Source organism: Anas platyrhynchos, chromosome 6 (assembly GCF_047663525.1).
Source record: "Anas platyrhynchos isolate ZD024472 breed Pekin duck chromosome 6, IASCAAS_PekinDuck_T2T, whole genome shotgun sequence".
Taxonomy (NCBI): domain Eukaryota; kingdom Metazoa; phylum Chordata; class Aves; order Anseriformes; family Anatidae; genus Anas; species Anas platyrhynchos.
In genome coordinates, this window is record NC_092592.1 from 10,531,071 (window position 1) to 10,545,990 (window position 14,920).

Here is a 14,920-nt window from a genome sequence, read left to right on the forward strand (position 1 = left end):
CCCTTCACCTACATCAGAATCCCGTGCCTTCATTTAAGTGGAAAAGCATGCACAGTGAGGGCCACATGATATTTAAATGAGAATAGCAGAAAAAATAATCACAACAATTACAGGCTGCTATGTTTCAAAGGTTATTAGGAGAGGGCAATGTAGAAGCAGAAGAGCTTGAGGCTCAGAATCAGTACCTCCATCTCCCCAGCTAGCTGCACTTCATGAGTCTTAAACTGATAATCTGCCAGAGAGTAATGGATCAGGAAGTATCAAGGAAGAATATTGCATTTATGCATGGCAAAAATGGGTCTAAGGAGGTAAACTGGGACTACTTGCTACCGTACAGAGAAGGTGCAATTGTTCATGAATTAGCAGGCACTGGATGTATGTAAAGAAATTTTAGATAATCCTTTTTATTAAAATGTTGGAATATACTTTAGACAATACAAAATACTTTTAAGAGTGCTGAGAGACACTGGAAAGAGCCCCCTTCCTTTATGGCCTGTGTTCGGAAAATTAATGTTTATCTTGCTGCTTTATTCATTTCAGTCTTTGTTTTAAGGGCTTCTCCTCTGACATGTTTGATGAAAATACAATGTAGTTCCTGTGTGACAGTAGCTCCCGTGTATTTGTTCTGCTTGTAACAAAAGAAGAGCTTGTTGTTACTAATTCCAAAACCTCTAATTTTTCTTCCTATTTTTTTCAAAGCCTCAACTGCTATTTGCAACAATCCATTATGTCATATGGTGTTTGAAGAAATCCATGTGACTTTACTCACAGTTGCTGAAGATGTGTGCTATCTTTCATCATAGCACTCTTGTAAAACAGGATACAGGAGTATTGTAAACAGGGTAGAAATTAAAGAATAATTTGAAGTAACCTGGTTAAAAACTATAATAAGCATTGAGAGTAGACTGTGACTAGACCCTATCCAGCTGGAATTCACATGATTATGGTCTACACTACAAGAAACGGGAGTTAATCCAGCATACTTTTGCCACCTGGGGTTGAGATGATTTACTCATCTGCTGTACACCTGTCAAAATCAATGTAATAAAATCAAACTAAATAAGAAAGATTTTTTTTCCCTCTGATATCAGTATCATCCCTTCACTTTGATTCATACTGACAAATGAAAGACACAATTTTCTTAAAGTCATGCAGGCAAAAAGTACCTGATGTACAATCTCATCTTTTTCTTGTATGTGCATTTGCCACTTCAATGCATGTAAAGTGAGGGCCTGGAAGCAGCCCATTGCTTGAACACCGATGTGATACAACTGTTTACCTGTTTATAAAATCAGAGCCAAAATATACTTTGTCTATAGCTCTTCAGATATGCAAGATCAGCATCCTGCAGGAATTAATTACTTTCTTTAGACATTGTAGGCTTTTATAAAAGTGTGAAAAGTCTTCCTGTGCCTAAAACTAATAGTTTATAATGTTTGTGTCCCACAGGATGGGTTGACTCCCCTCCACTGTGGAGCAAGAAGTGGCCATGAACAAGTTGTAGAAATGCTGCTGGATCGTGGTGCCCCTATTCTTTCCAAAACCAAGGTAACTGATACTGTTCTCTTCTCTGCTAAGATAATCCTTGTACTTTTTTCAAAAAATGTAATTCTGCATGTTTTTGATATTTAAGGACTTGACAATAACTTTCCTCTTTCATAACTATTTAAAGTAACTGTGTGGGAGGTCTCCAAAGTGGATGCCGTATGTAGTGCTTGTCTGCATATCTAAAATATGTTAAATCAAGATACACAAGAAAAGGCTTCTCTGCCAACCAAAAAGGCATGTATGGTAACACTATGGCTCAGAATTTCAGTAGCTAGAAAATCTCTGTACCCTGAATAAACACATGATGATTACAATATATCTTCAGCTTGCACCAAATTACCCTAGAGGTAGAGTAGAGATAAGAGATAAAAATAGAGTAACGTCTCTTTGCAGGAGACAGCTCGTATTTCCTTAGGAGTTAGACTGATTACCAGTTTCTCCACTTTGTATCTCTCTGCACTTTATCACACAAACTTTTAGATGGGAATTGCAAATCACCTGCACTAGGGTGTGCAGATTGCCTCAAAGCCAAGGGCTGGCATTAAAGCACATTCTTCCCAGAACTCTTCTGGTGGTGGTCTGTGCTGCACAGTTATTGCTGGCTTTAAATCTCAGGGCAGCAGCCTTGTTGGTAGCACAACGCAATCCGTGACTTTCCCATCCAGGTCTGACAGCTGGGTTGTGCGGTTTGTTGAGGTTCTTTCCCAAGATACATTCTACCACATTTTTCCTCTCAGGCTGTAAGCAATGTATATTTCAACAACATGTCTTGTTTCCTTCTGTGTTTTTTTTTGTTTGTTTGTTTTTTTCTATTCTCTCATCTTGTCCTGTTCTGTCTCAGTGCCCTTCTATATTCTGCTCTTCTCCTCCCTCTTCTTTCTTTCTTATTTTCCCCTCACTGGAATATATTTAGCATGTGTTTGGGGAGGTTGACACCAGCTTTTCTCTGCTCAGTGAGTCACTAGCAAGTGCTGTCATGGGTAATCTGACAGACAGGACCCACCCATCCTCCGCATGTGGAGTTTCCTTGGGCTCCCAGAGCCCTGACTTGCAACCTCCACAAGCAGAGGGAGACAGCAAGGGGCTGTCCAGGAGCACTCTGGGCCACGTCTCCATGCCACTACCATGCTCAGAGCCTACAGCTCATACTCGAGGCAGTCAGGCTCTTCCACGCTCTCCAGTAGATCAATTAATTACTTAAAGGAGAAAACGTAAAGCCCATTGCTTTAGTTTTCACTTTCTTAAATAAGACCCTCTCCTAAGAACTATGTTTCTTCACCATGCAGATTTTGTGCTGACAGGTGTTATTCTGAAGCTTAACCTGCCGTTCAGGGCCTGTGGGTTTTGAATTTGTTCCTCATCCTGGGGAGTTTCACGCAGCTTGGCCCAGAGTTCACTAGCCAAAATTAGACAGATGAGAACATAGGATGATGGGTTGGAAATAGCATAAGGCTGGAAAGTGCACTTTGGCTCTTGACCTGCAGAAGCTTGTGTGAACATCTACAGCAAAATGGGAGCTCCTCTTTGGAGAAGGGAAAAATATGTATTAAAAAGTGAACAGAAGGAAGTGCGGAACTTCCCGAGTTTGATATGTTAATTCTGCTGTTTTCAGAAGGTATGCTAAGAAGTAGAGGTACCTCTGAATGACATTAATGAAGCCATTCATTTGGCACTAAGCTGTGGTACAGTTCTGTGGAAAAATACATGGCTCCATTCTCTTCAAATGAAGTCATATATTATTGGCAATGGGACATACCCTTGAAAGAATTTTAACTTTTCAAAGTTTTCTGCTGTTATATGAAACTATTTAAAAAGAATAACCAGAAAGCAGTTTGATAGCTATTTCCTGTTAAAGATTATTTAGGGTAACAGTGGCCCTTTTCCGCACTCGAATAACCTTAGATTTATTTTCAGGCGTGTCAGTGACCTAATAGGTTATCTAAATTTTCTAAGAACAGGAACTTGAATTGTAGTCATGAATATGCCAATGATTTGCTATGGGAGCTATGACATCTCTTGTATCAATTTCTGTCTTTTTTTATTACTGTTTTTGTCAGCTTATTTGTCTCTTTTTATTTTACTTCAGAGTTAACGTCTTTCCTTGATTAAAATCCATAGACACAGCTATCAAATAAGCTGTGTAACTGATGATTTTGTCTTTTCCAAGTCAGGCATTTGATGCTCTTCTTAATCTCATGGTCATTTTTATTTAAGGTATTATATGGCCCTCAATCTCTTCGAATCCTTTTAAACTTCACCTTTTAATATTTTCTTGGCAATCTGCACAAAACCAGTAATAAACTAATTATATAGTAGCTCCATCTCATAATACCAAATCACTTCTCACAAACATGGGTGGATTGTCTCATGACATGGATATGGTAGAGGAGAATGTTGTACATAATATTTTTATTTTATTACAGGGAAGTCAAAGACATGCAAATTTTACCTGGTTGTTTAAGATTTCAGTGTATCTTTATCTGCAACAGAATTAAGAGCAAGCCTGTTTTGGAACAGAATGATGTATAAACTTTCGTGATATTTTGCTGTCACCTAAAAATCATTATCAGTTCATAAACTGTTACCAGGAGGGCTTGGTGACTGTGGGAAATGAATGATTTATTTTAATTCCGCTATTTAACTAGAAGATGCAATGCTTTTATAAAGCTTCCACATATATATAATTACTGTAGTAGCCTTTGGGAATAGGAGAGAGGCTTACCCAGGCCAACATAAATCACAAGTGAGATGCTCATGAGATAATTGTACTTGAAAGATAAAGCTGCGTCCAAGAATCTCTGCTATTCAGCACTGAATGTAAACTGCTTTCAAATTATGACAGTATTAGCCTGTTTGTTTTTATCATCCTTCTTCTATTTCACTTTTTAAAATTATTTCACTCTTCGTATTTCCACCTTATTTTTGAGTGTTTGTTATGCTTTTATCCTGGTGTGGGGGAGAGGAAAAGAAATCAACTGTTTCAGGTAGCCCAAGATCTCAGCTGGTTTTACGATGCCAGTTTGCCTTTTCTAACTGTGGTCACATGAGGGCACTGCATCTGAGAGCAAGAGTTTTTGTTTCTTCATGATGGCAAATAGTGTACTGTCAGTCATTTATAGTTTATATATTATTATGTGTTACCGGAGTAGCTCCTGAATTTGAATTTAATTTTGGCATCGGAAGGACTAAGTAAAAAAGAACACAAATGACAAACAGTGTGTTGAGGTTTATCTAAGTAAGGTACCTCTGGTAACAAGAACTCTGATTCAGGCAATAGTTTTTAATCTTTGGTCACAAAACAGAATCAGTCCTTTGAAGTTCTCGTAATTATTTCTCTTTGTGTTTGACTCGTTCTTACTCTGCAAAAATAATATATGCAGCAGCTTGTTCATTAACTGCTGTAAGGAGTGCAAGCAACAAGTCTTGGTAGAGATTTAGAAACATGAATCTTTCAGGTATTTCCCTGGCAAAACAGAGCTTTACCACTGCTTTTTGGTAGGTCGCAACATGGTTGTCTCATTCAGATACTACTTTTGTCCAGTTGCATATTAAGGTTTTGCTTTTGTAAAAATGTTAGCAGGGAAGAATGGTCTCCACACATGTGTAATGTGATGTAAGGCATGTAATGTGTACAACCCAAATTCAGGAAAGCACTACTGGAGGGAGTAGGGAAGGTTATAGTGATTGCTGAGTGATGCTCGGGCCTGCTTTCTCGTGCCTGGCACATGCAGGCTCTATTACTGTGGTGAGTTTAATGCAGCTTTTAAAAACAGCAGATTTCCTGGTTAGGGTATTAAAAGTCACAAAGTGCTGTTCTTCACATAACTCATTTAACTCTGCCAACTTATCTGAGCTATGCTAGCTGAAATAAGCTATGCTTAGAACATTGCTGTTATGGCTGTTTTTTAAGGTAGAGCTGTCTATAAACTCTGACAACTCCATTATTCCATGTGGCTTTTGCCAGAGTAAGAACTTCCATTGTTATACTGAACACATTTAGTTCATTTTGGGTGCTCTATGGGCTTGTAAAATGCTTTTCATATAAGACATGCTGTAAGGTGAGAGTTTAATTTCTCTGAGCATCCTGTAACCCATCAGTGTTGGGTCTTTTTGTTTGCAGAATGGTTTGTCTCCACTGCACATGGCAACGCAAGGAGATCATCTAAACTGTGTTCAGCTCCTGATCCAGCACAACGTGCCTGTAGATGACGTCACTAATGACTATCTGACTGCGCTGCATGTTGCTGCCCACTGTGGCCACTACAAAGTAGCCAAGGTTCTCTTGGACAAGAAAGCTAATCCTAATGCCAAAGCACTGGTGAGTACACAGTGGGTTGCTATTTGCAGCTTAACATTCTTCCAAAGTTGCCGTGAGACTGATTTGAGAGTTTTCTGCCTGCTGATGGTATGTCATGTTACTGCAGCTCAGGAGATGATACTCGAAGTTCAAAGCTTTGGTAAGGTGTTTCGTGAAATCTGAGCAGACCCTTGCTTCCAAATGATCAATGGATTTATGTATTTCTAGTATATCTAGAGCACATTTGCCTCCTGGTAGCTTGTTATGATTCTGGATAGATGAAGCAGCTGCAGATTAACTGCTGTAGTTACTAGTACAGAGAGAATTCTTACTTTTAAATGTTTGTAAATAAAAAATAATTACCTTAAACCTTAAAATTAAAAGAATTTTTATTAGCTCTCAAAGATGTGAAATGGTAAAAAGTAAGAAGGAGTTGCATAAGGATTATCTGTGGTATATTGTAATTATATCAATGGAGCCACATACCCTTTTACTTCAAAACCAACTTCAGCAATAAAACCTGTTAGTGTAATGAAACTACATACAAACTTTCATTTTGTTCTAAATTTTACTTGCAATCCACTGTCTTCAAAATGTCGAGTTTATTTGATGGGTCTTCAGTAGCTGTTCCAAACAGTCTGAAATGAACTGGGGTGATGAATTTCACAGCTACTAACTCATTCAGTACCTGCAATGTTACTTGAGCTTCTGAAACTGCTAAAAGCTGGGTGGGATTGATTCTGTTTTGAAAATAGCAAAGGCTCCAAAGATTACTTCTCATAATCCCTTTGTTTTCTGTGTCAGATTAGGTGTCTTTGGTCAAGGTATTACAGGTTTTATGCTGTATAACTAGCAAGTGAGGAGGCTTGTGGGCCTGTAATATTTGTTCTGGCCTTGTGTTATAATCAAAGAGTTAACAGTTTTAGCTTCTTCAGAGTTAACAGCGGTGGCCTATGATTGGTCTTGTAAATTAGCCATAAATTTCCATTTCCTCTAAATCATTTAGGGTGTCTTGTTATTCTGTCTGATCCCCACTCAGGATGATTAAGCAGAAGGTAGCCTGAGTGCAGTACCTGGAATTTGGGCTCATCCTTCCCTGAAACACATCTGAGCTTACCCTGGATGTTGTCCACTGTTAAGGAGCAGAGTTGAGAGCTGCTCACACTTAACTGGAACAGACAATTGCACTGACCTGATGTTACAAAAGCATATGATATTATTTATCATCTGTCAAGTATCAAAGCTATTTTTGGTCAGATCTGAGCCATTTTCAGAATTACTTTGTGAAGGCTTTTTTGATGAGTGTATAGAGTGGCATCAGCATTCAGTGAGTGGTGTTGTGCTACCAGTCTTGGATGCTGTGGACAGCTTATTTTCTTGTGTTGCTTGTTTTTGGTGTATCATCTCATGCTAAATAAGATGGTAGTTGAAAATGTTCACACGGCTGCACATGCAATATTTTTTAATAGAGAAGACAAAATAGTAAAGTAGCAAGTAATGAAAGAAAAAATAGTAGTAAGATTAGTTTAGAAAAGGATCCAAGTGTCAGAGCTTGTAAATGTAGAGTGCTCTTTTTCACCACCAGTTCTGAAAAGTCCAAAAAAAAGGTAAACACTTAATAAATTTAAGCTAAAATGAAATTTTTGATAGCTTTAGGTGAGAAGACATTTTTTAGAAATATTTTTTAATATGAGTGGACAACAAATTTCATAATAAAAAGTGATTGTATAAGACATCTTTTTCTTCTTTAGAAGTTTTTTTCTGTTCTACACAAACAGTTTGAAGCCAAAACAAATCTGGGAGGTGTTTTGTTATCACAAAGAAATGTTTTGTATGAATTCCATAACCAATTCTACTTTTAATGGCATATGCAGTATCAAAAAATATGTTCTTTCTCATTTACAGAATGGTTTTACACCTCTGCACATTGCCTGCAAGAAGAACAGAATAAAAGTAATGGAACTTCTTCTGAAGCATGGTGCATCAATTCAAGCTGTGACTGAGGTAACAAGTGATCCTTTCACATTTTTCTTAGGTTTTCTTATATTGATTAATATTTGAATATTTCTGAAAGAGCACGTGCCATTCAAGTGAACAATGATTTTCACCTAGATATCCACAAATAATAAAACTGAATAAAGTCAGTTGCACTAATGGATTACAACACCCAAACAATTAATATACTTTGGGAATACGGTGGTGATAACAAGTGAAACGTAAGAGGCAAAATTTTCTGCATGCTCACTTCTGCTTATTTCTGTCTGTAATTAAATGCACAGAAAATGAAATTCACCCTGTTAAGGAGATGAAGGTGAAGACACTGCTTCATTTCTTCACGTGCTTCAAGTTCTAATTCTAAAGGTGATTTAATTCACGGACCTTGTTTGGCTTTCCACACAGAAATGATACTCAGTCACCATCACAGATCGTCACAAATCTGTTAGACAGCAATCAATATGCTGTTATTTCAGTTAGCATGAGATGGTCAATAACCCAGTTATTGACACAATTCAGAGATGACCTAGGAACCTGTGGCAAAATTTGGGTTCTTTTTATATGTATGTTCAGCTAAGTTAGGAGCAAAGGTCACATAGATGAATGTATGACCACTGTGGAAGAAGGCAAATTAGAAAATGATTAACAAGGTACAAATGGAAGCAGCTCATCTCCCCAAAATGGAGTTTCATTTGATCCATGGGGTTTTGTTCTAATTATTCAGTAGCAAATCACACAGTTCATTTCCTGGCTTTTCTGAGAGAACTGAGCTTTGCTACAGCTCACATAGCTGCAGAAGAGTTTTTTTTAAAGCCACAGGGCTTGTAGCTGCAGTTTGCAGAAGTCATGTTAGCAGGTGAGTGAAAGGCACAAAGGGAACCTTAACAGAAGAGGAGTTATGTCTGTCCTCTGTATTAATCAGTCCCCCTGGATGTAGAAAAGCTATCTGTTCAATTTTATCCCTTTTTAATACAAAGAATTACTGAAGAATGCCAGCAACACATAACTACATTTTTGTGTGAATAAACCAGGTTAACTATCTGATCAGTACGCTCTGAATTACTTTTCCAAGCAAACTTTCCAAAAGCAAGAGGTCTTCCTTTATTTCCTGCTGCTACCTCACTGCATGATCTCATACCACATTTGACTGAATTTGTTGAGATTCATCATGGTACTTTACTGCAGGGCCCTGCCTGTCTTCCTGCCTCTTTTCACTGGCTGGCTGTACTGCAACAACCTTTCGAGGCAGAATTCAGAGCTGTGGTACTTAGCATCCGTACCTTGCCAAATATGTTGCAAAGAGACATTGATATATAAGCTGTGTGCTAAAGACAATGCTTTTTAATTTCTTCTATGGCAAATTCTGTTTTCCAGGTAGATTCCGTACTTCCATTCATACATTCATTTTCAGCTGCAGGCTCGAAACACTGCAGTATGAGTTAGTGTTTGTGGTCAAATATGACTTGTGTTCTATTTTCTACAGTCTTATTTTAAAAGTGTTTACTAAATTAGTGAAAGAGGATAAAGAAACAACATACTCGACCAGTTATTCTGCCTTTCTGCTCATGTTTGCTGTTCTGCATGAGAAAAGAACAAAAGCCTGTTTTCCTCACGTCTACCCTTCTGGGACTTGTCTCCATTAATGGGGAAGTTGCCTAATCAGGGTATTTCCAGAAGTCCACTGAGTTTTCTTCTTCTCCTGGTAGAAAACTCCCTTTTGCAGCCTCTGGCTGACTTGCTGCAGCTGAGCGGGAGCATCTGTGAAGAGGCTTTAGGGTAATTCTGTTTGGAGAAATATTAACTATTGATTGGATTTCTGAGGCAAAATCCTTGAGGTCATTCCCTGCTAAATGACTGCTCCTTTTTCTCTCCTTCTCCCTATTCCTCTGTCTCTCCAGTTGGCCCTTTTTACCCTGTAGAAGGGCACTGGTACAGATTTACAGTGGTGATGGTGCTGCAAGGTGCTAAAGGAAATAGGGAATTCTCTTCTGTGCATGTTGTTTTTGCCTCTCTGGCTGGATGCCATGGTTTTTAATGCAATTTCTCATGAAGAAACAGTAGGGGTGGAGCTCACCACTGAGATCAATAGGCTTTTTTGTTCACCCAAAAGCAACTGGATTTGGTAGGGACAACAGACACTGAATCTTTTTTGCATTAGCTGTATGTTACAGGAAGTCTTTCCTTTGTACTGAATTCCTATACAGTTCTTTCTGTTTGCTTATGAATCATACTTATAGGTATTTCAAAATCTGCCCTTTAACGATGCGCTTATGTTTTAAGGTCAAGATCTTCTCTGAAGAGTAAGTGCTTGGGCTTATCGATTTCAGAGTAACTTGTTTTTTCCCCACATCAATCTTGTAAAAGAGTGCGGAAATAAATATTTATGTCTGATGTTGGTTTGGTTTTCAGTCGGGCCTAACTCCGATCCATGTTGCTGCCTTCATGGGACATGTAAATATTGTATCGCAGCTAATGCATCATGGAGCATCACCCAACACTACCAACGTGGTGAGTAACAGGTTGCTTTGCAGCGTGGCAGAACTGCAAATGCATTAGAGTATCTGTGAGCAGTGCGGTTGCGAAGTGCCGAAGTCTGGTGTTGGCTGTCCACCTCCTTTGCATTGTGACTCATGCTGGAGTTATGGGAGAAGGCAGCCTCTGGCTCTGGCCTGGGAGGTGCTTGACAGGTTGAGGACACCTCACAAGAGTCTGACCTTAAGCAGTCTCTATTTTCATTATTTTCTGAAGTAAAGAATGAGAATGTGCTGTAGCTTACCTAGTGTGATTTCTGAGATGTCTATTTGACTGTTGAGCACTGTTCTCCCAGGACCCCGGGGGCTTACCATTTAAGGGAAGTTCTGCTGTTAGCAACAGATTGCAGCAGATTGTCAGGACATATTGCCTGTGTCCATACAGCCATACAAGTGTGCCTTTCTACTGGATGTGCACTGTGTGCCCAAGGGCTCCCAGGGCATGTGTAAGAACTGAATTCATTGTTAAATGGTACTTGAAAGTTGAGAAATGGGAGGAAAGTCAAAGCCTGTTAATTGTTCTTAGCACTTTGACCTCAAAAAACTTTTTGGTGCACTTAGAGAGCCCTTTGTTAAAGTCTTCATCTGCTAACTGTATAAATTAAATAAATTTGCGATGCCATTTTTTTAAACTAGGTATTTGTACCTAAAGACACACTGATGTCCAAAAACCTAGAAAGCTTTTTCCTTTGTGAATTAATTCTGGTTTCCTTGGATTTTCCTTTCACTAAGTCATTGAAACTTTAATGTAATTAGTATTGATTTTTTCCCCATGATCTTTCATTTCAGTGCTTCTCAGATAACAAATGATCCTAGGGACATAGGGCATAGCTGGAGAAAATCCAGGAAAAATGTTTCTAAACATACAAAATTTGAATTAAAAAAAAAAAAAAAAAGGTGGACCAAATTAGGCTGTATTTAAATGGTCATAAGTTTTAACACTGTTAATAATGTAGTAGTAAGTACAAAAATTGCACTCTCTTTAAAGTTAAAGGCCTACGCGTACAGGCACTGTTGTTTTTGAGAAAGTGAAATTGCTTTGTAGCATACAGCTCAGAGGTCAACTATTGATTTTATCCCCCATCTTGCTCAGAGGAAAACTTGTATAAAATATTCTAGTGGTGATTATTCTGAATTGGATCTCCAGTATATTAGCGTTCATGAAATATGTTGCATTTGTTTTTCCTGTATTTTTTTCTCTGCTGATATTTTGATTTTGCTGCTGTTTTCTAGAGAGGAGAAACAGCGCTGCACATGGCTGCCAGAGCTGGCCAAACAGAGGTTGTTCGATACCTAGTACAGAATGGAGCTCAGGTGGAGGCTAAAGCTAAGGTAAGGCAATGATCCAGGTATACTAACCCCAGGTTATTTATATTTTTCAAAGCAGAGAATTGCATTCATCTGATATGTTGTTTGGGAAGAGAAAGACACATGAAGCCAAGGGCCTCAGCATAATGTTCACTGATGTTTTATCATGTACTTTGTTACTGTAGTCATGAGTGAGCTTGAATGTAAGAAGGAAGTCAGATGTCAGATTGATACCATCTCCTTTTTCACCAACTTTTAATATAGAATATTCTGTCTTGGAGATTTGTTTTTGGGGTAGGAGGCAGGACAAAGTGGAAGAAATGCCTCAGATCTGTTTTCATTTTTGTAAAACTGTAAACCCTATTCTGCTGGTGTCTGCTGTCATGTCCCTGAAGCATCAGCCTGTATGCATTCAGAAATGGTAATGCTTCTAAAGAACACTTCTTAAAGAGCCCACCAGAGAGGCGGCAGCTCAGAAACTCCTTAGAAAACAGGTATGGGAGCTTTGGGGAGAGGATACAAAGGAAGAGCTGGAGGGGACTGTCTTAGGTAAGCTGGAAATGCAGTGATATCAAAGGAGAAGAGCAAGTTACCTGTAAGAATTGCTCAGTAGCAAATGAAGATTAAGGAGAGCAAGTTGAGTAGTGGGTGGATGAACATGGTAAGCTGTTTCAGTTGAAAGATCACTGCTGAGGATGGATGGGAAATGTATTAATTTAAATTATTTCTCTGCATCTCAAAGAGTGGAATAAAAAGGAGGATATTTTGACAGTTCGAGATAGGAAGGAAAGAATTTGGAAGACACTGGAAGAGCAAATTGTTATTGCAAAGTGTCTCAAACAGTGATGGGCATATTCAAGAGAAAAGCAAAATTGCCTGTGTCAATACAACCAGTAACTTGACCTAGCTGTAAGATGGGTTGGTCTGTCTATGGGAAAAGCAGGCCTTTAAAGAAGGTGTGGGCACAAAGGCAAGTAAAATTTGGAAGGCACAGAAAGGGAATGTTGTATAGGGCTGGAAAAAAGGAGCAGAAACAACAGGAACAATTGCTGCTGAGGAGGGTAATGGAGGAAGAAAAGGAAAGGGTCAGGAGCCAGTGAAGAATGAAAGAAAATTATAGATATTTTAGAAATTATAGAGTTCCAGGAAACACAAAGGGAAAGGTGATTAGGACTGCCCTATATTGTGTCCATTTTTAGGTCAAACCAGGAAAACTTATTTTTTTCAAATAGTAGTTAAGTGCATACAATTTCCAATAAATCTGTTGGCTCTGTGAAATTCTGTGTGAATTGGCTCACAAATAAAGTTGCTAGTTAGAACATTTACTTATGAGGAACTCTTGACTAAATATTAATAGCAGACGTATTTCGTATCAGGAAGCAGTCTGACAGCAGCAGTGAATCATGGGGTGTGTACATCTACAAAGAAAGTGAGCAGACTCGAAGGTGACCAGCTCGTACTCAGAACCACTGTCATGCAAATAGTCTCTAAATAATTTCACACAATGAATTAGTCTGTGCAAACTGCCATTGCCTGTGATCAATTTTTTGCCAAAAATAACAACTAAATACAAGTAATAGATTATACACCAATGCTAACAGTGGTGAGGAATTTGTGGGAAACAGGTGTAAACTGGAAATGTTCACCAGCTGTAGGAGAATTTCCCCGAGTGAAGCAACATTCACATCCTGACACTCTCTTGATCTAAATCCCAAGGATGTAAAACCAGTGTTTTGTAGGGTGGACATGAGCAGAAGTTTCCCTGTCAAAGAGCACTCTGGAACCTGTCTGTGGCAGGACATGGGGTTGCACTGCATAAAAAGTAGGGGAAAAAATGGGTAGAGAAAGCTGTTTGAATATATTTATGAGGAAAGGGAAAATGATAAAGTCATGGATTTCATTGGCCATGCTGCTGTGATAGTGTGCTTATTCCAAAGATTGTACAACTAGAAGAAGGAGGACAAAAATACAGAACCAAATGATGAATAAGGAAGAAATGATCAATTAGACACTCCAAATACACTCACAAACTACAGCAGTATTTTAACTGAAAAAAAAAAAAAGCAGACTCCAGCAGTACAACCTCTACACATAGAACCATTAGGGTTACTGTGTTTGGAATAAGTGGTCAGAAAGACAGGGAAATTAAGCATCACATTTTTTTTGTTTGTTTGTTTTCTTCCTAGTCTTTTTTTTTAAATAGTCAAATTTAGTAATAAATCACAATCTTTAAAATTGTGTAGAGATTAACTTTTCCAATTTACCTCCAATTACTGCTACTGTAAAGTTATCTGTAAAATATCAGCGATAAAACAAAACCCACAAAATATAGTACTTAATACAAGTTAATAGGTAGTAACATGCTAAGCACCTCAGCTCATTCCAGACAACTAATAGGGTTGTTAAATGTTGTTGGGATCATAAAAGAGATCAAGATGTGAGGAATGGAGCTATATATTCTCTGCATTTTGAGGAATTTCAATATTAAACTCAATGTGCCTCAGTGGCAAAGTAAAGCGAGGCAAGTCCAGATCAAGAAAGTTGATCAGTTTATTTACTGTTAAGGATTATGCATCTGTCTGGAATATTTTGTGATGCATCAACAAAGCATAAATGTGTCTTTATTTTATGACAAAGAGAAAGGCAGGGTTTAATACTCATCAGGTACAACCTCAAGTAGAATCAATGTTCATCTTCAATTTCAAAAAGCAATGAATCTGAGCATTTTCTGTCAAAGTATGGGCTCAGTTTTCTTATGTAGAATTGTGCATTTTCCTTTATCTTTAGGATGACCAAACACCACTGCACATTTCTGCTCGACTGGGAAAAGCAGATATAGTGCAGCAGCTGCTACAGCAAGGAGCATCTCCAAATGCGGCTACAACGTCTGGCTATACGCCCCTGCATCTTTCTGCTCGAGAAGGGCATGAAGATGTAGCTTCTGTTCTTTTGGATCACGGTGCATCTTTGGCTATCATTACCAAGGTAAGGGAATTGCAAAGTGATAGCTTCAGCAGTAAAATGAATTTGTTAGAAGTGCTTCTTTTGAGTTAAATATGGCTAGCATCATAAACATACACAGTGATATACGTGAGCTGCATGTTGTTGAAAGAGTACAAAGCTTCACACTCTTACCTCAGAGTCTGATGTATAACACATCCTAGTGGTCAGCCATGCATTTGCTTGGAATGAAAGGAATGCAGGGCAGAAATTCCTGGTAGGAGTTGATAAGCTGTTGCTC

At 38.5% G+C, this 14,920-nt stretch overlaps 1 protein-coding gene across 13 annotated transcripts in view; it reads left to right on the plus strand.

Moving 5' to 3' along the window:
• ANK3 (ankyrin 3) overlaps positions 1-14,920 on the plus strand; it is a 355,138-nt gene that overhangs the window by 238,567 nt on the left and 101,651 nt on the right. For all 13 annotated transcript variants that reach the window (XM_072040023.1, XM_072040026.1, XM_072040016.1 and 10 more), the window contains 6 exons: positions 1,450-1,548; positions 5,669-5,866; positions 7,751-7,849; positions 10,250-10,348; positions 11,605-11,703; positions 14,467-14,664. In XM_072040023.1, coding sequence (XP_071896124.1) covers positions 1,450-1,548; positions 5,669-5,866; positions 7,751-7,849; positions 10,250-10,348; positions 11,605-11,703; positions 14,467-14,664 — 792 coding nt within the window. The remainder of the gene's footprint in view (positions 1-1,449; positions 1,549-5,668; positions 5,867-7,750; positions 7,850-10,249; positions 10,349-11,604; positions 11,704-14,466; positions 14,665-14,920) is intronic.